The sequence below is a fragment of the Antechinus flavipes genome, chromosome 3 (genome assembly GCF_016432865.1).
Source record: "Antechinus flavipes isolate AdamAnt ecotype Samford, QLD, Australia chromosome 3, AdamAnt_v2, whole genome shotgun sequence".
Classification (NCBI taxonomy): Eukaryota; Metazoa; Chordata; class Mammalia; order Dasyuromorphia; family Dasyuridae; genus Antechinus; species Antechinus flavipes.
Genome location: NC_067400.1, coordinates 197,865,185 through 197,889,197, shown reverse-complemented (window position 1 = coordinate 197,889,197; position 24,013 = coordinate 197,865,185). Strand labels below are relative to the sequence as shown.

Below are 24,013 nucleotides of genomic sequence, written 5' to 3'. Positions count from 1 at the left end.
TCATTTTATCTATAAAATAAGTTGAAGAATGCAATAGCAAACCATTTTAGTTTTTTTGCCAAGAAAATCCCAAATGGGGTTATGAAGAATTGAATACCAATGAACCAATGCAATAACCACAACAATATTCTTGAAATGATTTTTTTCAAAGAATCTTTGACACTTGTTGTGAAACATCATATTTGTTAAATTCAGAAGAGGAATTGGAGGGACCAGGAGAATGTATTTTGTTTACTGGCATGCAGTAAATCAATCGTGAGTCATAGATGGCATGCATAGACTTCTGACACATGGACAAAGCTTCATGCTTTATAGAGGATTCCTATAAGAACACAGAAACATCTCATTCTTCACCCCCCACCCAAGACTTTTTAAATGGAGATGTCACTTAACAAAAATGAATGAGATATAAAAGATAATTATGAATCCTTAATATAAATCATAATGTATTTTGTGTAGAACCAAGAATGAAGAACACTGGTATGTTTACTATTTCTTAATGATTCAAGTAGAATAAAATATTTAAAAATTAAATTCTTAGAATAAATGACAAATCTTATATTTCCTAGAAAACTCATTTTAATGGGATGACCTTGATTCCAATCAACCTATAAAAATTTGTTAGAAAATTAAATTACTTCCTTTCATTGTACATAATATCACAACAATTCTAATTTGACTTTTTAAAGGCATTTTGGGGGCTGTTATAATAAAAAAATTATCTTTGGAATTCCTTTTCATAAAAAGTGCTTCAATACTATATAGCCTAAACAAGATGGTTATTTTTATTGTCGTGATGTTTAACTTCAATAATGTACAATATTTAAATATTTTCTTCTTTTAATAGTGAGATTTAGATATTTTCTTCTTTTAATAGTGAAATTTAGATAGTTTTGAAAGGGAGTGACTAGCTCATACAATTGGTATTGAGGACAGAGATCTTTATTTGGTTCATCACTTCACTAAGTTGGAAGTGACTTATAGTTAATATCACTTCAAAGTTGTTTGATAACCTATACAAACTAATTTATTTCTGGGGGATAGAAGTCCACTCCAAAGGAAATGTCACAGCCTAATATTCACATTCACATTGACAGTCTCAAGAAAAGGAGAATTGATTAGCAAAATTTAGGACTCAAGCATTCCATTAAGCATAATAGTATTATTTAATACAAACACTAACTTAGTATACAAAAGAGCTGATGAAAAATGAACAATAACTTACTTTTTGTGACAACACCTTCCAGGCGAATGATGTTTGGGTGGTCAAATTGTCCCATGATACTAGCTTCTCTTAGAAAATCCCTTCTTTGCCTCTCCATGTGACCACCTTTCAGAGTTTTGATGGCAACTGGGATCTCTCTTTTCCCTGGTGTTTTCAAGCGTCCACTGCAAACTTCTCCAAATTCACCTGAATATAAGGACAAGAGTTTAAACACAATGTCCATATTTGAGAAGAATTGCATTTTGAGGAGTACAAAGAAAATACAAAGAAGTTGGAAGGCTGTCCTTTCTTGTGCATTAATCAATGAGTATCCTTAATTGCAGGCCTGTGTTTATCCTGGAAACCTAGTCAGTTCTTTGGGGAAACACAGTTCTTTTCAAACAATAAACAAATATTCTCCTAGGGAGAGAAACGGGCTCAAGCATCATGTATCAAATGAGAATACTTAGTGTAATGTCTTCTTTGTTCTCAGCCTTTAAAAAGCCCTTAGTGGAAAAGGACTTTGAGGATTCAGGCTTGGAAGTTTGGTACAGCTTGCCTGACAATGGCTGCTACTCAAGATTCTGAATAGCTGTAATGATGAATCTTCCCAGCCAAGGAATTCAGATGTTCGTGCTTTCTCTGGGTGGTGATGATATATGTTGTATATTATTCGTTTGTTTGTTATAGTATCTTTATTATTATGGCAGCCACTATGTTTTGCTAATTGTGTATTTTATGCTTTGAGTTTCTTCTTCCCTTACTTCTTATTTAAATCAAGTTTCTGAACAGTAATAAACTTACACCTATCCTTTTAAGACTAAGCCTGCTGAAAGGTGAATTCCAAATTTAGATAAATCTTACACCAGGAAGACCAGAATTAAAGAATTCTGTGAAAGATCAAGCTGTATTAATTGATTTAGTGTAGTTTTTTTAACAAGGCAACAAAAATATATGATGATTTTTTAAAAAAATTCTTGGCATGCCTGATTCTTCTGCTTAACTCATTCATGATCATCTGGCTAAATGAGCACTTACCTGCTGAAAAATAGGAAGCACACTAAAATAACTTAAGAATTTTCTTTGGTAGAACTCACTATTTGACAAAAATTGCTGGGAAAATTGAAAAATAATGTCAGAAAATCTGCATAGATTTATAGCTCACACCCTATACCAAAATAAAGTCAAAATGGATACATGATTTGGTCATAAAAGATGATACCATAAACAAATTAAGAGAAAAAGGTATAATTTACCTTTCAGATCTCTGGAAAATGGAGGAATTTATGACCAAAGAAGAACTAGAGAACATTATGAAAGGCAAATGGGCAACTTTAATTACATAAATTAAAAAGGGTTTGCACAAACAAAATGAACAGAAACAAGATTAAAAGGAAAGTGTAAAGCTGAGAAAAAATCTTTACAGACAGTATTTTTGATAAAAATCTTATTTCTAAAGTATATAAAAAAACTGTGTCAAATTTATAAAAACAAACAAACAAACAAACAAAAACCCAAGTCATTCCCCAATTGATAAATGCTTAAGAGATATGACCAAGCAATTTTCAGATGATGAAATCAAAGTCATGTATATAATTATACATCTCTAAATCCCTATTGATTGGAGAAATGCAAATTAAAACAGCTCTGAAGTATCACCTAACATAACTCAGATTGGCTAAGATGACAGGAAAGATGATGATAAATGCCCTTTGCATCCAGAAAAAAAGATCTAAGGAGACTGAATGTAAATCAACACATGCTATGTTTACTTCTTTTTTTGTTTGTTTTTTTATCTCTCCCATAGTTTTTCTCTTTTGCTCTGATTTTTCTCTCCCAACATGATTTATAAAGCAATGCGTATTAAAAAGAAATAAACTTACTACGATAAAAAAACCAGAATTTTCTTTGGCTTCACTATGTGAAAACAGCTTTGAGGATTTACTATATTTATTAGCAATAATTCTTTGTTTTTGTACTATTTGACATGTACTATATGAGAGATTATGAGGAAACAAGAAAAACTTTCTCTATTGTCAAAGAATTTATTGTTTAGAGAAATAAGACAAATATACTTGAAACAATCAGTAAGTTTTACAAGATAGTCTACAATTAAGTAGTAAATTCTTCAATTGATTGTATGTTTTGGAAATTCAGAAAGAATATTCATGAGGTTAATGAAGGCCAGAAACTTCCTTTGTAAAAAGATGGGGCTTGTTTTTGTTGTTCAGTCATTTTCAGTCATGTTTGACTTTTTGTGATCCCATTTGAGGTTTTTCTTGCCAAAGATACTAGAGTGATTTGCCATTTCCTCATGTAGTTCATTTTACAGATGAGGAAGCTAAGACAAAAGAGTCAAGTGACTTGCCCAGGGTCACACAGCTAGTTAAGTACAGGGTCAGCACTCTATGCATTGGGAACACAAGGTTTTGCAGAGGTGAATGTTGAAAACTATTTATGCATATGTTTAAAAATATTTAAATTATTTTTATTTAAACAAATTATTTATTTAAAAAATAAAGTTAATAAGATGGGAAAAGAAGAAATAAGGAGCAGGCAGATTTCAGAAAAACATGGAAAGATTTATATGAACTGATACTGAGTGAAATGAGCAGAATCAGGACAATATTTACATAGTAACAGCAACATGGTACAATTATAAACTATAATGTATTTATTTCTCCTCAGCAATGCAATATTCAAAGACAATTCCAAGTAACTTCAACTCCATTAGCATAGATAACTGAAAGTTTGCTAAATACACCTGGAGGTTTAGTTGAATTTTGGCATGTAAAAAAAAAAAAAGATGCAAACTATGGCAAACAGAAAGGAAATAAAGAAAACTGCATAATTACAAGGCTTATTATAGTTACATACAAAGATAATATATGTTAGTTTTTAAAATGTCACAAAATATAGACACATTGTGCAAACATATTCACATATAACATGATTGAGTTCTCTAGTAATTCCATACAAAGGTACTAAAATTTTATTTTTGCAATTATTCTAAAATCAAAGAAAAGCCACTTTTGTTTAAGTTAAATCCTAACCAGCGTTGGGATTTATTATTCTTATGAGTATAAAATAAAGAAATTCCAGTTATTCAGTACTCTTTGTAATAGTAGCTTTATTTTTTCTTTTCTTCTGAGGAGAATAATGATAAAATATAAGGGAAGTTCATCCAAGCTTTCCATATTTTTCTTCAAGGTAGAAAACTTTAAAGAAGGGAGTGAGGGGCTTCTATTTTTAATATGTGATGTATCTATGCACACTAAGGTAAATGACAATTCATATTCAGATCACCTTGATTTACCATGATGAATATTCATGGTAAAAAACAGATTTTCCTATTTTTCCCCATAGTTAGACTGCTGATAGATAGAAAGATTCAGCATCAATTTAATATCTCTTATCTGCTATAAATTGCTAATCCATGGGATTTTTCTTTCACATTTCATAATGTTTCAAGTAAACTTTTAACTATATTGAAATGAATGGACTAATCTATTGTTATTTTACTAAATGACACAACCCTGTTTTTCTTTGAATTTTTTGTTGCTTGAATTCACGTATCTTATTAACACTAGGCAGGTGTTTCTTCACATGAAACATTGCATTATCATGCTGTTATCACACTCATTCTAGTGGCACCAAACATGGTTGTCTCAATTAGGAATTCTGAAAGTATTCTTTCTGCTTATTCCTGAAGTTCAGTCAGAGGGCACATCTGAATCTTTGTCTTCCAAGCTAGATATGTCAGGCAGATAGATGAAAACAAACTAATTTAACCATACAGTTTCTGATACAACTGATGACAATTTTTTTAATGGGGGTACCTAGTAGCATTTGGGCAGCTTAGGTAGTTCAACAGATAGAATTCTGCAACTGCAGTGAGGAAGCCTCATCTTCTTAGATACTTTCTAGCTGTGTGACACAGTAAGTTATTTAATCCTGTTGGTCTCAGTTCCTAATCTATAAAAGAGTTAAAGATGAAATGGCAAATCATTCTAGTATCTTTCCTAAGAAAATTTCAAAGAGGATGACAGGAAATTGGACATGACTGAAATGACTGAACAACAATTCAGTAGCAGTAGATTTATTTGTCTGGAATATGTGAATCTTAGAGGCAAAACCTATCCTAAAGAAGCATTCATTTCAATGGGAGAGGTAATTAGGTATATACAAAGAATGGAAATAATCTGGAAAAGGAAGACACTCTCATAGGTGTGAGTGTGTGAACCAAAGTCTTCTATAGAAGGTTGGAGGTGAAGTGAAACTTGAAGCAGATAAGAAGATTAGAGATAAAAGTGAGATTTTGGCACATTCCAGTCATGAGGGACAGTTATTTCAAAGACACAGAAATAGAAGATGGAATGTCTTGTTCAAAGAACTTCAAGTAGACCAGAATGGCAAGGAAGTAAAGTGTGTAGAAGGAAATAGCTTTAATAGTTAAAGGTGAGAAGGATCCAGATTATGAGGAACTTTAAATGCCAAACTGAGGACTTTATATTTGATCCTGCAGATAAGGAACCACTGAATATTGAGTAGAGGGATGATATGATCACATATATGCTTCAGAAAAATCACTATGATACTTCAGTGGTTGCTATTTTAGAATGGGAGAGATTTGGAGCAGGGAGATCACTTAATTAGAAGGACTACACAATAGTTTGGGAAATAGGTGAAGAAAATCTGAACTAGGGCTTTCTCACAGTCTTCATATAAAAGAGAGAAGAGATTGGATAACAGATTTCAGTCATAATCAGATTAAATGATGGTTTCTTAAGGATGGGGGAGACATGGCTATATTTGTAGGTAGTAGAGGAGTGAGTATACAGAGAGAGATGGAAGAGAAGAGAAAAATTTTCTGGAGCAGTCTGAGAACACTGGGTCAAAGATATATGGAGACATATTTGCCTTGGAAATGCACCCATAATAATGAAAGCTACAGAAGAGGAAACTGTCTGATTGGTGTTAGATTAGGAGGAAGGCAGTTCTAGTGTCATGTGATCAAGAAGATGTCATACTAGATATTTTCTCTGTTTCTTATGACATCTCACACATTTCCAAAAAAGAAATTAGCTACCTAAGATAAAACAACTTTATCTGTTTTCATGGTCTAAGATACCTACTTAAAAGCCAAAAGAAGCAAACAAAATAAACAAAAAACCCCAAAACTCAGGAAATGATACACAATGATTCTGAGCTTATTTATTATCCCTACTTTCCCTCCCATGCTACTAATAGCGAAACTATATTAGCAGATCCAATATGACACAGGCTTACATGAAAGTGCACACCTAGACTCTCATCCCTATTCCTTCTTTCAGTGCTATGGATTCAGGTTGAGGAAATTTGCTAAAGTCCTAACAGCTAGCTTCACCATATCTCTTTAGGAGCTAAAGTTCACTGGAAATTGCAACATGGAAATACTAGTGCTGCAAAATTCTGAACTGCTGGTATTCGGGAAAATAAGCTTTGAATTGCCAGTGTTGGGTGAGAGAACTGAGGAACAAGAGTAGGAAAGGTCCTTAGTACAAAACCTGTATATGGGAGATGTATAGCACTCCTCTAAGCCTGAAGAAAAGAACACAGTATCCAGTTCTGACCAACACTTTAGTTAGGGTGAGACCTTGTGAATTGTCCAGTATGGGAAGAAGCTGAATTACTCTGAAATCCAGTCCCACAAAGAAAGCACAATTAGAGTGCAGGTAGTCAGGCATAAAGAAATAAGGAAAATAATAAAAATAAAATACTGAACGTATCAAAATATTCAGAAAGAAGAAAATTCAATAGGATAAGTTTAGGAAGGGAGTCATGAGGCTGAGGGGGCAGAGTACTCTTGGGCTGAATCTTGAAGGAAGCTAAAAATTCTAAGGGGTAGAGTTGAGTAGAGTAAAGTATTACAGTATTTCATGAGTATTACACTTATACAAATACAAAGTATTACATGAGATTTATAAGACTATATACATGCAATCCCTATAGTAGTCTGTTCCCTGTGTTTTCCTGTCTGTTAGACTTATTATCAAAAACTTTTCCCCTCCCCCCAGTAAAAAATTCAAACATCATGAACCTAATTATGGATATACTAAAACCTATGTTTGGTCCTGAGTAACATTTAAAAGATAGAAATAGAGGAGACCAACCTTGGAAGAAAAATTGCACTTCTAAATTAGAATGATAAATTAGTGATTTGAGGTTTCAGTCTTTCTCCCTTTCATACCTCCCTCCTCCTACCTTGTAGTAGATATTTTTTCTTTTTTTTTTAAATTTTTATTTAATAATTACTTTATATTGACACTCGTTTCTGTTCCGATTTTTTTTCCCTCCCTCCCTCCACCCCCTCCCCTAGATGGCAAGCAGTCCTTTATATGTTGGATATGTTGCAGTATATCCTAGATACAATATATGTTTGCAGAACCGAACAGTTCTCTTGTTGCATAGGGAGAATTGGATTCAGAAGGTATAAATAACCCGGGAAGAAAAACAAAAATGCAGATAGTTCACATTCGTTTCCCAGTGTTCTTTCTTTGGGTGTAGCTGCTTTTGTCCGTCATTTATCAATTGAAATTCAGATCTCTTTGTCAAAGAAATCCACTTCCATCAAAATATGTCCTCATACAATATCGTTGTTGAAGTGTATAATGATCTCCTGGTTCTGCTCATTTCACTTAGCATCAGTTCATGTAAGTCTCGCCAGTCCTCTCTGTATTCATCCTGCTGGTCATTTCTTACAGAACAATAATATTCCATAACATTCATATACCACAGTTTACCCAGCCATTCTCCAATTGATGGGCATCCATTCATTTTCCAGTTTCTAGCCATGTAGTGGATATTAGTGAGCTTTTTGATGGGAAGTATTTATACCATAAAAAGAGGGAAACTATATGCGACGATGAGGCAAGGGAAACCTATCATATCTGATGGAACTTAGAGAGCGGGAGGAACATTGTATGAATTCTATTCTCATCATAGTTGGCTCAAAGAGGAAATAATTGACATATTTGTTTTACAGAGAATCTTCTCTCACTTCATTAAAAAGTGGGAGAGGAAAAGGGAAAAGGAAAAAAAGTAATAAGGGAAGGGTACAAGAAAGGGGAAGGGATTCAAAGAGAGGAGGGAAGGATACTAAAGAGGAAGAGCTGCGTGACACAAGTGGGACCAATAAGTTTAATACTAGGGAAGAAGGAAAGGAGGGCAAGAAAAAGAAAAGTATAATCTGGGGATATTAGGATGGCAGGAAATACAGAATTAGTAATTTTAACCGTAAATGTGGATGGGATGAACAGTATCATGAAGAGGAGGCAGATAGCAGACTGGATCAAAAGTCAGAACCCTACAATCTGTTGTTTACAAGAAACACATTGAAAACAGGAAGATACATACTGAGTAAAGATAAAAGGCTGGAGCAGAATCTATTATGCTTCAGGTGAAGTCAAAAAAGCAGGGGTAGTCATCCTTATCTCAGATCAAGCAAAAGCAAAAATTGATCTAATTAAAAGAGATAAGGAAGGAAACTATATCTTGCTAAAGGGTACTATAGACAATATATAAGCAATATCAGTATTAAACATATATGCACCAAGTGGTATAGCATCTAACTTCCTAAAGGAGAAGTTAAGAGAGTTGCAAGAAGAAATAGACAGCAAAACTATAACAGTGGGAGATCTCAATCTTGCACTTTCAGATTTAGATGAATTGAATCACAAAACAAATAAGAAAGAAATTAAAAAGATAAAGAGAATATTAGAAAAATTAGGTATGATAGATCTCTGGAGAAAAGTGAATGGTGACAGAAAGGAGTATATTTTCTTCTCAGCAGTTCACGGAACTTAGACAAAAATTGACTATATATTAGGACATAAAGACCTCAAAATTAAATGCAGGAAGGCAGAAATAGTAAATGCTTTCTTTTCAGATCACAATGCAATAAAAACTGCATTCAACAAAAAGATAGGTGTAAATAGACCAAAAAGTAATTGGAAACTAAATAATCTCATCTTAAAGAATGATTGGGTGAAACAGCAAATTATAGACACAATTAATAATTTCACTCAAGATAATGACAATGGTGAGACATCATACCAAAATTTATGGGATGCAGCCAAAGCGGTAATAAGGGGAAATTTTATATCTTTAGAGGCTTACTTGAATAAAATAGAGAAAGAGAAGATCAATGAATTGGGCCTGCAACTTAAAAAGCTAGAAAAAGACCAAATTAAAAATCCCCAATCAATTACTAAACTTGAAATTCTAAAATTAAAAGGAGAAATTAATAATATAGAAATTAAAAAAAAAACTATTGAACTAATAAATAAAACTAAGAATTGATTTTATGAAAAAACCAATAAAATTGATAAACCTTTGGTAAATCGGATTAGAAAAAGGAGAGAGGAAAACCAAATTAGTAGTCTTAAAAATGAAAAGGGAGAACTTTCCACCAATGAAGAGGAAATTAAAGAAATAATAAGGGGTTACTTTGCCCAACATTATGCCAATAAATCTGATAACCTAAGCGAAATGGATGACTGCCTTCAAAAATATAGGTTTCCCAGATTATCAGAGGAGGAAGTAAATTGCTTAAATAGTCCCATTTCAGAAAAAAGAAATAGAACAAGCTATTAATCAACTCCTTAAAAAAAAATCCCTGGGACCAGATGGGTTTACATGTGAATTTTACCAAACATTCAAAGAACAATTAGGCCCAATGCTTTATAAACTATTTGAAAAAAATAGGGAATGAAGGAGTCCTACCAAATTCCTTTTATGACACAGACATGGTACTGATACTTAAACCAGGTAGTCTGAAAACAGAGAAAGAAAATTATAGGCCGATCTCCCTAATGAATATTGATGCTAAAATCTTAAATAAGATAATAGCAAAAAGACTACAGAAAATCATCCCCAGGATAAGACAACATGATCAAGTAGGATTTATACCAGGAATGCAGAGTTGGTTCAATATTAGGAAAACTATCAGTATAATTGGCCATATTAATAACCAAATTAACAAAAACCATATGATCATCTCAATAGATGCAGAAAAAGCATTTGATATAATCCAACATCCATTCCTATTAAAAACTCTTGAGAGTATAGGAATAAACGGACTTTTCCTTAAACTAATCAGTAGCATCTATTTAAAACTGGCAGTAAGCATCATATGTAATGGGGACAAACTGCAACCATTCCCAATAAGATCAGGAGTGAAACAGGTTACCCACTATCACTGTTACTATTTAATATTGTATTAGAAATGCTAGCTTTGGCAATAAGAGTTGAGAAAGAGATTAAAGGAATAAGAACAGGCAATGAGGAAACCAAATTATCACTCTTTGCTGATGATATGATGGTATACTTAGAGAACCCCAAAGACTCTACTAAAAAGTTATTAGAAACAATCCACACCTTCAGCAAAGTTGCAGGATACAAAATAAACTCATATAAGTCGTCAGCATTCTTATATATCACTAACAAAACCCAACAGTTAGAGTTACAAAAAGAAATTCCATTTAAAGTAACTACTGATTGTATAAAATATTTAGGAATCTATCTGCCAAGGGAAAATCAGAAACTTTATGAGCAAAACTACAAACACTTTCCACACAAATTAAGTCTGATCTAACTAACTAGAAAAATATTAAATGCTCTTAGATTGGGTGAGCAAATATAATAAAGATGACAATACTACCTAAACTAATCTATTTATTTAGCCCTATACCAATCAGACTCTCAAAAAACGACTTTGATGAACTAGAAAAAATAACAACAAAGTTCATATGGGAAAACAAAAGGTCAAGAATTTCAAGGGAATTAATGAAAAAAAAATCAAATGAAAGTGGCCTAGCTATACCAGATCTAAAATTATATTATAAAGCAGCAGTTACTAAAACCATTTGATATTGGCTAAGAAATAGACTAGTTGATCAATGGAATAGGTTAGATTCAAAGGACAAAACATCCAACAACTTTAATAATCTAGTGTTTGACAAATCCAAAGTTCCTAACTCTTGGGATAAGAATTCATTATTTGATAGAAACTGCTGGGATAACTGGAAATTAGTATGACAGAAATTAGGCATGACTCACACTTAATACCGTATACCAAGATAAGGTCAAAATGGGTTCATGACCTAGGCATAAAGAATGAAATTATAATTAAATTGGAAGAGCATAGGATAGTTTACCTCTCAGACATGTGGAAGAGGAAGGAATTTATGACCAATGAAGAACTAGAGATCACTAGATCACAAAACTGGAAATTTTGATTATATCAAATTGAAAAGTTTTTGTACAAACAAAACTAATACAGACAAGATTAGAAGGGAAACAATAAACTGGGAAAACATTTTTACAGTCAAAGTTCTGATAAAGGCCTCATTTCCAAAATATATAGAGATTTGACTCTAATTTATAAGAAATCAAACCATTCTCCAATTGATAAATGGTCAAAGGATGTGAACAGACAATTCTCAGATGAAGAAATTAAAACTATTTATAGCCATATGAAAATACGCTCCAAATCATTATTAATCAGAGAAATGCAAATTAAGACAACTCTGAGATACCACTACACACCTGTCAGATTGCATGAATGACAGGGAAAGATAATGCGGAATGTTGGAGGGGATATGGGAAAACAGGGACACTGATACATTGTTGGTGGAATTGTGAACACATCCAGTCATTCTGGAGAGCAATTTGGAACTATGCTCAAAAAGTTATCAAACTGTGCATACCCTTTGATCCAGCAGTGTTTCTACTTGGTTTATACCCCAAAGAGATACTAAAGAAGGGAAAGAGACCTGTATGAGCCAAAATGTTTGTGGCAGCCCCATTTGTAGTGGCTAAAAGCTGGAAAATGAATGGATGCCCATCAATTGGAGAATGGTTGAGTAAATTGTGGAATATGAACATTATGGAATATTATTGTTTTGTAAGAAATGACCAGCAGGATGAATACAGAGAGGACTGGTAAGATGCTAAGTGAAATGAGCAGAACCAGGAGATCATTATATACCTCAACAATGATACTGTATTAGGATGTATTCTGATGGAAGTGGATGTCTTCGATAAAGAGATCTAATTCAGTTTCAATTGATCAAGGATGGACAGAAGCAGCTACACCCAAAGAAAGAACACTGAGAAATGAATATAAACTGCTTGATTTTTGTTTTTCTTCCTGGGTAATTTTTACCCTCTGAATCCAATTCTCCCTGTGCAACAAGAAAACTGTTCAGTTCTGCGTACATATATTGTATCTAGGATATACTGTAACCAATTTAACATATATAGGACTGCTTGCCATCTGGGTGAGGCGGTGGAGGGAGGGAGGGGAAAAATCAGAACAGAAGTGAGTGCAAGGGATGATGTTGTAAAAAATTGCTCTGACATGGGTTCTGTCAATAAAAAGTTATTTTAAAAAATTAAAATAAAATAAAATTGCCCAGGCAGACTCAGTTTTGGGGATTTTTTTTTAATATCTTTTTTTTTTTAATTTTTATTTAATAATTACTTTATATTGACAGAATCCATGCCAGGGTAATTTTTTTACAACATTATCCCTTGCACTCATTTCTGTTCCGATTTTTTCCCCTCCCTCCCTCCAACCCTCCCCTAGATGGCAAGCAGTCCTATATATGTTGGATATGTTGCAGTATATCCTAGATACAATATATGTTTGCAGAACCGAACAGTTCTCTTGTTGCACAGAGAGAATTGGATTCAGATGGTATAAATAACCCGGGAAGAAAAACAAAAATGCAGATAGTTCACATTCGTTTGCCAGTGTTCTTTCTTTGGGTGCAGCTGCTTCTGTCCATCATTTATCAATTGAAACTCAGGTCTCTTTGTCAAAGAAATCCACTTCCATCAAAATATGTCCTCATACAATATCGTTGTTGAAGTGTATAATGATCTCCTGGTTCTGCTCATTTCACTTAGCATCAGTTCATGTAAGTCTCGCCAGTCCTCTCTGTATTCATCCTGCTGGTCATTTCTTACAGAACAATAATATTCCATAACATTCATATACCACAATTTACCCAGCCATTCTCCAATTGATGGGCATCCATTCATTTTCCAGTTTCTAGCCACTACAAATAGGGCTGCTACAAACATTTTGGCACATACAGGTCCCTTTCCCTTCTTTAGTATTTCTTTGGGATATAAGCCAATAGAAACACTGCTGGGTCAAAGGGTATGCACAATTTGATAACTTTTTGGGCATAATTCCTGATTGCTCTCCAGAATGGTTGGATTCGTTCACAACTCCACCAACAATGCATTAGTGTCCCAGTTTTCCCGCATCCCCTCCAACATTCATCATTATTTTTTCCTGTCATCTTAGCCAATCTGACAGGTGTGTAGTGGTATCTCAGAGTTGTCTTAATTTGCATTTCTCTGATCAATAATGATTTGGAACACTCTTTCATATGAGTGGTAATAGTTTCAATTTCATCCTCTGAAAATTGTCTGTTCATATCCTTTGACCATTTATCAATTGGAGAATGGCTTGATTTCTTATAAATTTGAGTCAGTTCTTTATATATTTTGGAAATGAGGCCTTTATCAGAACCTTTAACTGTGAAGATGTTTTCCCAGTTTGTTGCTTCCTTTCTAATCTTGTTTGCATTAGTTTTATTTGTACAAAGGCTTTTTAATTTGAAGTAATCAAAATTTTCTATTTTGTGATCAGTAATGGTCTCTAGTTCATCTTTGGTCACAATTTTCTTTCTCCTCCACGAGTCTGAGAGATAAACTATCCTGTGTTCCTCTAATTTATTTATAATCTCGTTCTTTATGCCTAGGTCATGGACCCATTTTGATCTTATCTTGGTATATGGTGTTAAGTGTGGGTCCATGCCTAATTTCTGCCATACTAATTTCCAATTATCCCAACAGTTTTTATCAAATAATGAATTCTTATCCCAGAAGTTAGGGTCTTTGGGTTTGTCAAACACTAGATTGCTATAGTTGACTATTCTGTCTTGTGAACCTAACCTTTTCCACTGATCCACTAATCTATTTCTTAGCCAATACCAAATGGTTTTGGTGACTGCTGCTTTATAATATAATTTTAGATCAGGTACAGCTAGGCCACCTTCATTTGATTTTTTTTTTCATTAATTCCCTTGAGATTCTCGACTTTTTATTGTTCCATATGAATTTTGTTGTTATTTTTTCTAGATCATTAAAATATTTTCTTGGAAGTCTGATTGGTATAACACTAAATAAATAGATTAGTTTAGGGAGTATTGTCATCTTTATTATGTTCGCTTGTCCGATCCAAGAGCACTTAATATTTTTCCAATTATTTAAGTCTGACTTTATTTGTGTGGAGACTTTTTTAAAATTTTGCTCATATAATTCCTGACTTTCCTTTGGTAGATAGATTCCCAAATATTTTATGGTATCAACAGTTATTCTGAATGGAATTTCTCTTTGTATCTCTTGCTGTTGGGTTTTGTTGGTGATGTATAAAAATGCTGAGGATTTATGGGGATTTATTTTGTAGCCAGCTACTTTGCTAAAATTATGAATTATTTCTAATAGCTCTCTAGTAGAATCTCGGGGGTTCTCTAGGTATACCATCATATCATCTGCAAAGAGTGATAGTTTGGTTTCCTCATTGCCTATTCTAATTCCTTTAATATTTTTCTCGACTCTTATTGCCGAGGCTAGCGTTTCTAATACGATATTAAATAATAATGGTGATAGTGGGCAACCTTGCTTCACTCCAGATCTTACTGGGAAAGGTTCCAGTTTTTCCCCATTGCATATGATGCTTACTGATGGTTTTAAATATATGCTCCTGACTATTTTAAGGAAAAGTCCATTTATTCCTATGCTCTCAATTGTTTTTATTAGGAATGGATGTTGGATTTTATCAAATGCTTTTTGTGCATCTATTGAGGTGATCATATGGTTTTCGTTTGTTTGGTTATTGATATAGTCAATTATGCTAATAGTTTTCCTAATATTGAACCAGCCCTGCATTCCTGGTATAAATCCTACTTGGTCATAATGTATTATCCTGGGGATGATTTTCTGTAATCTTTTTGCTAACATTTTATTTAAGATTTTAGCATCAATATTCATTAGGGAGATTGGTCTATAATTTTCTTTCTCTGTTTTCAGCCTACCTGGTTTAGGTATCAGTATCATGTCTGTGTCATAAAAGGAGTTTGGTAGGACTCCTTCAATCCCTATTTTTTCAAATAGTTTATTTAGCACTGGAGTTAATTGTTCTTTAAATGTTTGGTAGAATTCACATGTAAATCCATCTGGTCCTGGGGATTTTTTCTTAGGGAGTTGATTGATAGTTTGTTCTATTTCTTTTTCTGAGATGGGACTGTTTAGCATATTTACTTCTTCCTCTGTTAGTTTGGGCAAGCTATATTTTTGGAGGTATTTTTCTATTTCATTTAAGTTGTCAAATTTATTGGCATAAAGTTGGGCAAAGTAACTCCTAATTATTGCTCTAATTTCCTCTTCGTTAGTGGCGAGTTCTCCCTTTTCATTTTTAAGACTAACAATTTGATTTTCCTCTTTCCTTTTTTTAATCAGATTTACTAAGGGTTTGTCTATTTTGTTGGTTTTTTCATAGAACCAACTCTTACTTTTATTAATTAATTCAATAGTTTTTTTACTTTCAATTTTATTGATCTCTCCTTTTATTTTTAGAATTTCAAGTTTAGTGTTTGACTGGGGGTTTTTAATTTGTTACTTTTCTAGCATTTTTAGTTTCAATCCCAATTCATTGACCTTCTCTTTCTCTATTTTATACAAATAGGCCTCTAGAGATATGAAATTTCCCCTTATTACCGCTTTGGCTGCATCCCATACATTTTGGTATGATGTCTCATTATTATCGTTTTCTTGAGTGAAGTTATTAATTATGTCTATGATTTGCTGTTTCACCCAATCATTCTTTAGTATGAGATTATTTAGTTTCCAATTATTTTTTGGTCTACTTCCCCCTGGCTTTTTGTTGGATGTAATTTTCATTGCATTGTGGTCTGAAAAGGATGCATTTACTATTTCTGCCTTACTGCTTTTGAGTTTGAGGTTTTTATGTCCTAATATATGGTCAACTTTTGTATAGCTTCCATGAACTGCTGAAAAGAAAGTGTATTCCTTTCTGTCTCCATTACATTTTCTCCAGAGATCTATCATATCTAGCTTTTCTAGTATTCTATTTACTTCTTTGACTTCTTTCTTATTTATTTTGTGGTTTGATTTATCTAATTCTGAGAGTGCAAGATTAAGATCTCCCACTATTATAGTTTTACTGTCTATTTCTTCTTGCAGCTTTCTTAATTTCTCTTTTAAGAATTTAGATGCTACACCACTTGGTGCATATATGTTTAATATAGATAGTGCTTCATTATCCATGCTCCCCTTTAGCAAGATATAGTGCCCTTCCTTATCTCTTTTAATTAGATCAATTTTTGCTTTAGCTTGATCTGAGATCAGGATGGCTACCCCTGCTTTTTTTGACTTCACCTGAAGCATAGTAGATTTTGCTCCAACCTTTTACCTTTAACCTGCATGTATCTCCCCGCTTCAGGTGTGTTTCCTGTAAACAACATATTGTAAGATTCTGGCTTTTAATCCATTCTGCTAACCGCTTCCTCTTTATGGGGGAGTTTACCCTGTTCACATTTATGGTTAGAATGACCAATTCTGTATTACTTGCCATCTTGTTAACCCCGGTTTATGCTTTTCTCCCTTCTTTCCCCTTTCCCCCCTTCCCAGTATTAAGCTTGTGAGCACCACTTGCTTCTCACAGCTCTCCCTTTTTAGTATCCTTCCCCCCCGCCTTAGAGTTCCTCCCCCTATCTTACCCCTTTCCCTCCCAGTTTCCGTATTCCTTTCCACTTAGCTTATTCCTTCCCTTTTCACTTTTCACTTCTCACTTTACAGTGAGGTGGGAGAAGTTTCACCATAGATTAAATATGTCTTAAGATTTTTCACTTAAAGCCAATTCTGAAGGCAGTAAGATACCCACTATATTCATCCACCTCCATTCTTTCTCTCAGATATAATAGGTTTCCTATGCCTCTTCATGAGATGTACTACCCCCACTTTACCCTTTTTCTGGTACAATGTCCTTTCCACATCAATTTCTAGAACAAGGTATACATGTATTCTTTATACATCTATATAGTTGAAATATAGTTCCCAAGATTAATCTTTACCTTTTTAGATTTCTCTTGAGTTCTATATTTGTACATCAAACTTTTTGTTAACTTCTGGCTTTTTCATCAGAAATAGATGAAATTCGCTTACTTCGTTGAATGTCCATCTTCTTCCCTGGAAAAAGATGCTCATTCTTGCTGGGTAAGTTATTTTTGGTTGCATACCAAGTTCCTTAGCCTTTTGGAATATCATTTTCCAGGCCCTTCGATCCTTTAATGTGGATGCTGCCAGATCCTGGGTGATCCTTTTTGTGGCTCCTTGATAGTTGAATTGGGTTTTTCTAGCCGCTTGCAATATTTTTTCCTTCATCTTAGGGTTCTGGCATTTGGCCACTATATTCCTTGGTGTTTTGATTTTAGGATCCCTTTCAGTGGGTGATCGATGAATCCTTTCAATGTTTATTTTTTCCTCTGTTCCTATGACTTCTGGGCAGTTCTCTTTGATAATTTCCTGGAAAATAGTGTCCAGGCTCTTTTTTTCATCATGTTTTTCTGGAAGTCCAATGATTCTCAGATTGTCTCTCCTGGATCTGTTTTCCAGGTCTGTTGTCTTCCCCAGAAGGTATTTCACATTCTTTTCCATTGTTTGATTTTTTTGGATTTGCTTGACTGATTCTTCTTGTCTCCTTGAGTCATTCAATTCCAATTGTTCAATTCTGATTTTCAGTGAAGTATTTTCTTCACTCACTTTTTAAAAATCTTTTCCTAATTGTCCCATTGAGTTCTTTTGTTCTGTGGAATTTTTTTCCATTTTGCCAATTTTGTTTTCCAGTTCACCAATCCTATTTTTCAAGGATTTTACTTCTTTATCCACTCTCTCTTTAACTGACTTCTCCAGGCTCTTTTGCCAAGCCTCCCTCTCCTTTTCCCATTTTTCTTCTAGCTCCCTTGTGAGAGCCTTTTTAATTACTTCTATGAGATTCATCTGTGCTGAGGAACAGATGATCTCCTCCTTTGGGGATTCACCTGGGGACTGTCTGTTTTTAGTCTCCTCAGGATTTAGAGTCTGCTCTCTATCTGTATAGAAGCTGTCAAGGGTTAAAGTCCTCTTCAGTTTCTTGCTCATTCTGTCTAATAATCAAAGACAGACTAGGAAAGAAAAACAGAAAAAACTGGAGTCTTTCTTTGGGGGAGGGGCTGGGTGTGTTACCGAGCTTCCTCTACAGACTGCAGGGGGCAGCAGTGAGGCACTAGCCCGACTATGCTGAGCCTGCGCTCTGAGATCCCAGAGCGTGCTGAGTCACTGTGGGGAGGGGGGGGGAAGGGGAGGGCGGCCAGGTCCCGAGAAACTCCAGCTGTTTGAGGTTGTATTCTTCACCCCCAGTGTTTTTAGCTTCTCTGCTGGGCTGCTGACTTGCTGCCGGAGCAAAGTATCCAAACCTGTAGCGAAGCTCTCCCCGCAGAGACGGCTGTGATCACTCCCCACCCCCTCTCCAGTCTGCTCCCGTGCTCTCACTGCCGCTGCCCGCCACCTGTGCCCGATCTAAAACTGTCCCAGCCCTCCAGTAAAGACAGACCTTTCTTGGTGAATCTCAAGGATGGCTTCTCTTGGTAACTATTTGTGGGGTTTTTTTCAGTCAAGCATTAATTCAGAGGCTTGTAATGAAATGGATAGTGAGAGAAAGCGTGGAGCTACACAATTGTGTGCCTCCTCTCCGCCATCTTAACCGGAAGTCCGGGATTTTTTTAAAGAAAAGTTTTAGAAACCAGACACCTGACTTGGGACTGTCAGTCTCTCTGATCTGTTTTTCCATTCCTGTAATCCTAGTTCATTAAGTATTTCAGCATTTCAAAGGACCTTGAAGTTTGGCCTGAGGCACCTAAAAAGTTTGGAGTTTGCCTACCTTGATGGTCTAACTATGCATAATCTGATCCTTTCTGCAGCCCTGTTTCTTTGGTCCGGGAGAGGTGAAGCTACTCTAAGCCTTACCCTTCTCCCCTGGAGTGGGTGGCCCCTTTGAATGAGCCCTTGAGCCCTGCTGCTATTTAAGTGCATAAATGGCCACAGACCTAACTGTCCATCTCAAACTGGATTCTCTGGCTGAGATGGTGCTCCAGAACTGTAGAGGACCTCACATGCTTGCAACAAGGGAGCCTGTTAACTCTGGGGTTATCAGGGAGAGACTTGCTCTTGCCATATGAGTCCTTACATTTTTCTAGTTTTATTTTGGGTTGGTCAACATTATCGTGCCTCCTGGGTATCTAGAGGAAGGTGCTAATATTCAAAGGTTTGAATATTTAGGAGAGAGAGTGTGGAATGTTATGCCACAGTTCTCTTTAACTTTCCTGACTCAGTTTCCCTGCATTAGTTTCCCTTGTCTCAGTTTCCTTAACTGTTCTGTCTCAATCCCCTAAGCTGTAAAACTTCCCCTGTGGCCCATTAAGATTGAGGACTATTTACTCTATGGTTATAAATTGTTAGCAAGATAAACAAGAGAGTAGACCTCTTGATTCTTTTCTGCCCTCAAGAATTTACAATATTCCTCTAAAATATTCCAAGGTATCTCACTGACATCTTTATCTCTGTGTATTCAGACATCCTGTCTCTGAGTTTTTGGGATTTATGGCCTCCCCGACATCCTGACAGAAGTTTTCCCGTGCTTCTTACCCCTTCCTTTGTTTAGAGAAAAGGTATTTAAGAAGTTGGGGTTCCCCCATTCATTGCTGGATTCTGGATTCTGGACACTGGATTCTTTGAGATGACAGTCTCCTCCAGCCCTGGGACCAACATGGATCCCTTGGTCCCAGCATATCTTTATCTCTGTCTGACTGGATAATTTGAGACAAGAGTACTGTCCAGTCAATTATGCTTTCCAATTAATAAAATATTAAAAACTCTCTAATCTCTCTCCTGCCTCAGTTTCCCTGGCATTATATTCTGGAGGTCTCTCCCCGCCACATCCCTGAGATGATGGAAACTGAGAACTGGATTAAAGATTAGAGACCTCTCGGTCTTCACCTAGGCTTGAGGAGGCTCAGGATCTGGGTCTATTCCTTGGGAAAAGATCAGCACTCTGGATATCTCCAGAGCCTCCAGGGAAAAGGGAGCAGTTCTCCAGCCTCAGTCTGGCCTAAGGTGGACAACAAAATCGATTTGGCATTTGGGAGAGTAAGTCTGTCTGGGTACCTTTTGGGGTACCATCTGGATCTGGTTCTGGTTATTCTGGTTCTGTTCTGGTCTGTTGCTAGCAATCTGTGGTCTCAGAATAAATACCGAGGGGTTTAAATGTTCTGAGACAGGTATTTTCTGGGATGCTGGAAAATATCCTCTGGGTATGTGTTGTATGTTTGTTTAATGTCCTGTGTACTAACTGTGTAGTCTGTGTGATATGTGTTCTATGTTCTATGTGATTTGTCTGTCTCTTATGTTGTTGGTTGGAAAAAAATTTAAGAACAATGTTGCAACTGTGCTTAGTAAAATGGAGCTCCACATGTGTCTTTATTAAAAGTTAGCAATCTTGTAAGAGATAAGAATTCAGCCTCTGTGTTGCAGGCTTAGAAAATATCAAGAAGTTTGAAAAATCTTTCTCTCTCCCTCTGTCTTTGGCTGACTGTAGCAGTCTTGTGAGAAAAAGGGAGAAAAGGGAGAGAAGGAAAGAAATAAAAAAAGAAAGAAAGAAATAGATCAAAAGGGATTTGAAAGTTTGGAAAGTTAAAAAATATATCTAGAAGAGCAGTGTGCTAACATTTAAAGAAAAGAAGTTTGAATGGAATATCTAGGCATTCTCTGTGAAGGCAGAGAAAAGCACTAAACGGGCTTGGAAGTTCATAGAAGCCCCTTTGGATTCTGAAAGGGAAAAAGGGAATTCAAGGTGAAACAAACTTCTATCCCTGGAAAAAGCCCCTACTCTGTTTTTGCTGATGTAAAAGCTTTGGTAAGTTTTAAGAACAATGATTAAGAAATTTGGTTCTTTGAAAATTTGCTTGTGATTTTAAACTTTTTTAACCTGATGTACAATTTTGTAAGTAAGGAAAAGCCTGCTAGAGTAAAGAGCAATAAAATTCAAGCTTAACCTGACCTGGGCAATAAAAAGTTCTGGAGATACGATGCTAATAGCTGTTAGAAGAAATGTGGTGGAAAAGAAAAGAAAAAAAAAACTTTTAAAAACAGCTGTATTTAGTTTGACAGTTTGTTACCTTCTGAAATATTTTGAGTTATTTGTTAACATAAGTTATACTTTAAATGCAGCTCTGCTGGACATGTGTGGGTTTTGTGAAATTTTGAGTTATTCACTATATAGTGTGAATCTTACAGGTTTTTGAAGGAAAGAGGTTTGGAACTTGGTAGATTTGGGAAGAAAATAAATAAACTGATGGGCTAAATCTTGAAAAGGATCCCCATGTAGGAAATTGTGTGGGGAACCTGAAGGAAGGTTTTTTTTTTCCCTAGGGGGCTAGGAGTAGGGGGAGGATGGCCACGTGGAATCCTCTCCTCCCCTCTCCTCTCTAAATATGTTCCTGCTGTTTTTTTCTTATCTGATTATGGCCAGTGCAGCAAACTGTGATTTTTTTTAAGGACATGCTTACTTAATTGATTGAATATTTGTTTCTTGATACATAAATGTTTTCTTGGTTAAGGAATATGGTCATGATCCATACTTTAGTAGGAATATTCCTAAAAGTTTAATTGCTATTAAAAAAAAAAAACAACTTGAATTCTTTTATGTGGAATTGGGTCTTTTGTATAAGTTTAAATTGATTGTATTGGGTCATCCTGAGGTTATTTAAAGGCCCTCTGAACATAATAGTTTTTTTCTTTGTCCTTTTGAAAAGGTTTCTGTTATGGACAATATGCAATTTGGGATATTTTTCTATGTATTGGGTATTTTAAAAGCAAATGATTTGTATGAATAATGTTCACTTATGTAACATCTACCTAGATATGATAATTGTTCTAAGTTGTGAACTTATTGAGAAAAATTTCTTTGTTATTACTACAAGATTATGATAAATATTTGTTTAAGATTTATCAGAAATTTGATTAATGGCATCTGTTATTGGAGGTGAAATTTCTTAGGCTTAGAGTTAATTAGTTAATGCTATTTGGGAGCTTTAAAGCTCTACCCTCTGACAGTTACTGAGAAGATTGATTGGAATAAAACTAGGTTAAGGCTATTTTAGTCTGTATGAGCTGAAGGTTGAGTTTTAACTGCTTATGTTATGTTATAGTTATGTTCTTGCATTTTTCCTTCTGTAATTGATCTCTCTGATCAGAGCAATGGTCAATAGAAACTGTTAATGCAATTCAATTATGTCATGCCTTGCTATTTTCAGTCTGGTTACATGTAATCATTGTATCCTAAATGCTTGGGCAACTGAGTATTTCGCCTGGTCATCTGTCTGTTACTGGATATTTGTGTTTGGTTTCTTTAAGTTTTCTACATGATAAGAGGACAATTAATAATGGTCTGTAAGACTGCAGCTGTTTGCCTGGCCTATAAAGCAAACTCATTTCTTCACATAGGAAACAATTTCCTTTGACCTCCTCATGTTTTGCAGCAGTCTGGTGAACTGAGTCTTTCTATCTGAGACTGATCTAATCCTTCTTTGTTAGATTTGTGTTTTTGTTCTAGATTTTGGTCAAATTACAGATATTGGCTTGCTTCTGGGACCTGGATCAGCTTTCATCAGCTTTGACTGTCAGCATGACACACCCACATTTTACAGCCTGGAGCAGCAGTTTTTAAAATGAGACCATGGACTGGCACCTGCGTCCAGGCCACTGTCTTCCCTGACATTGACATCATTCCAGGGGATGAGCCAGTCCCCTTCCAAAGCTTTGACTACATAGGAGGCCAAAGAAAGAGGGCCGTCCTTTTTGTACCACTACTTGTTGGTCTTGGCATAGCAGGGACGCTGTTCATTCCTATGCCAAACTCTCCAACCAACTCATTACATTTTATTCAAAACCACTCTAATCCCAACTCTGATTATCATTACCCGATGAGGAAGCCAAAACGAATGAATTAACGCAGGCCTATACTTCCTCTTCTACACACTAGTCGGATCACTCCCCCTTCTAGTAGCCCTACTCCACCTACACAACAGTCTAGGCTCCTTTCACACACTAACCATATCACTAGTCTCACCAACCCTGGATAGCTCTATATCAACTTCTCTACTCTGATACACATGCATAACAGCATTCATAGTAAAAAATACTACTATAAGGCCTCCACCTCTGACTGCCAAAGGCACATGTGGAGACCCCTATTGGGGGTTCCATGGTATTAGCCGCCATGGATGATCAGGCCTTCTCCAGTACTATAAATGATCTTCAGGATCAGATCAATAGTTTAGCTGAAGTTGTCTTGCAAAACAGACGAGGCCTGGACCTCCTCACTGCAGAGCAAGGAGGAATATGTTTAGCCCTCCAAGAATGTTGTTGCTTCTATGCAAACAAATCTGGTATTATAAGGGACAAAATTAGGAGGCTCCAGGAAGATTTGATTAAGCGGCATAAAGAAATGTTTGATAACCCTCTTTGGAATGGGCTCCATGGGATCCTCCCTTATATTCTTTCCTTACTCGGGCCTTTAATTGGCTTTTTCTTACTTTTGTCTTTTGGACCCTGGGCCTTCCGGAAAATCACATCCTT

General features: G+C 35.4%; 1 protein-coding gene across 1 annotated transcript in view; it reads right to left on the bottom strand.

Moving 5' to 3' along the window:
• EPHA6 (EPH receptor A6) overlaps nt 1-24,013 on the bottom strand; it is a 983,513-nt gene that overhangs the window by 311,474 nt on the left and 648,026 nt on the right. Inside the window, 1 exon segment of the mRNA XM_051984381.1 lies at nt 1,226-1,411. Within this exon segment, the coding sequence (XP_051840341.1) occupies nt 1,226-1,411 (186 nt within the window).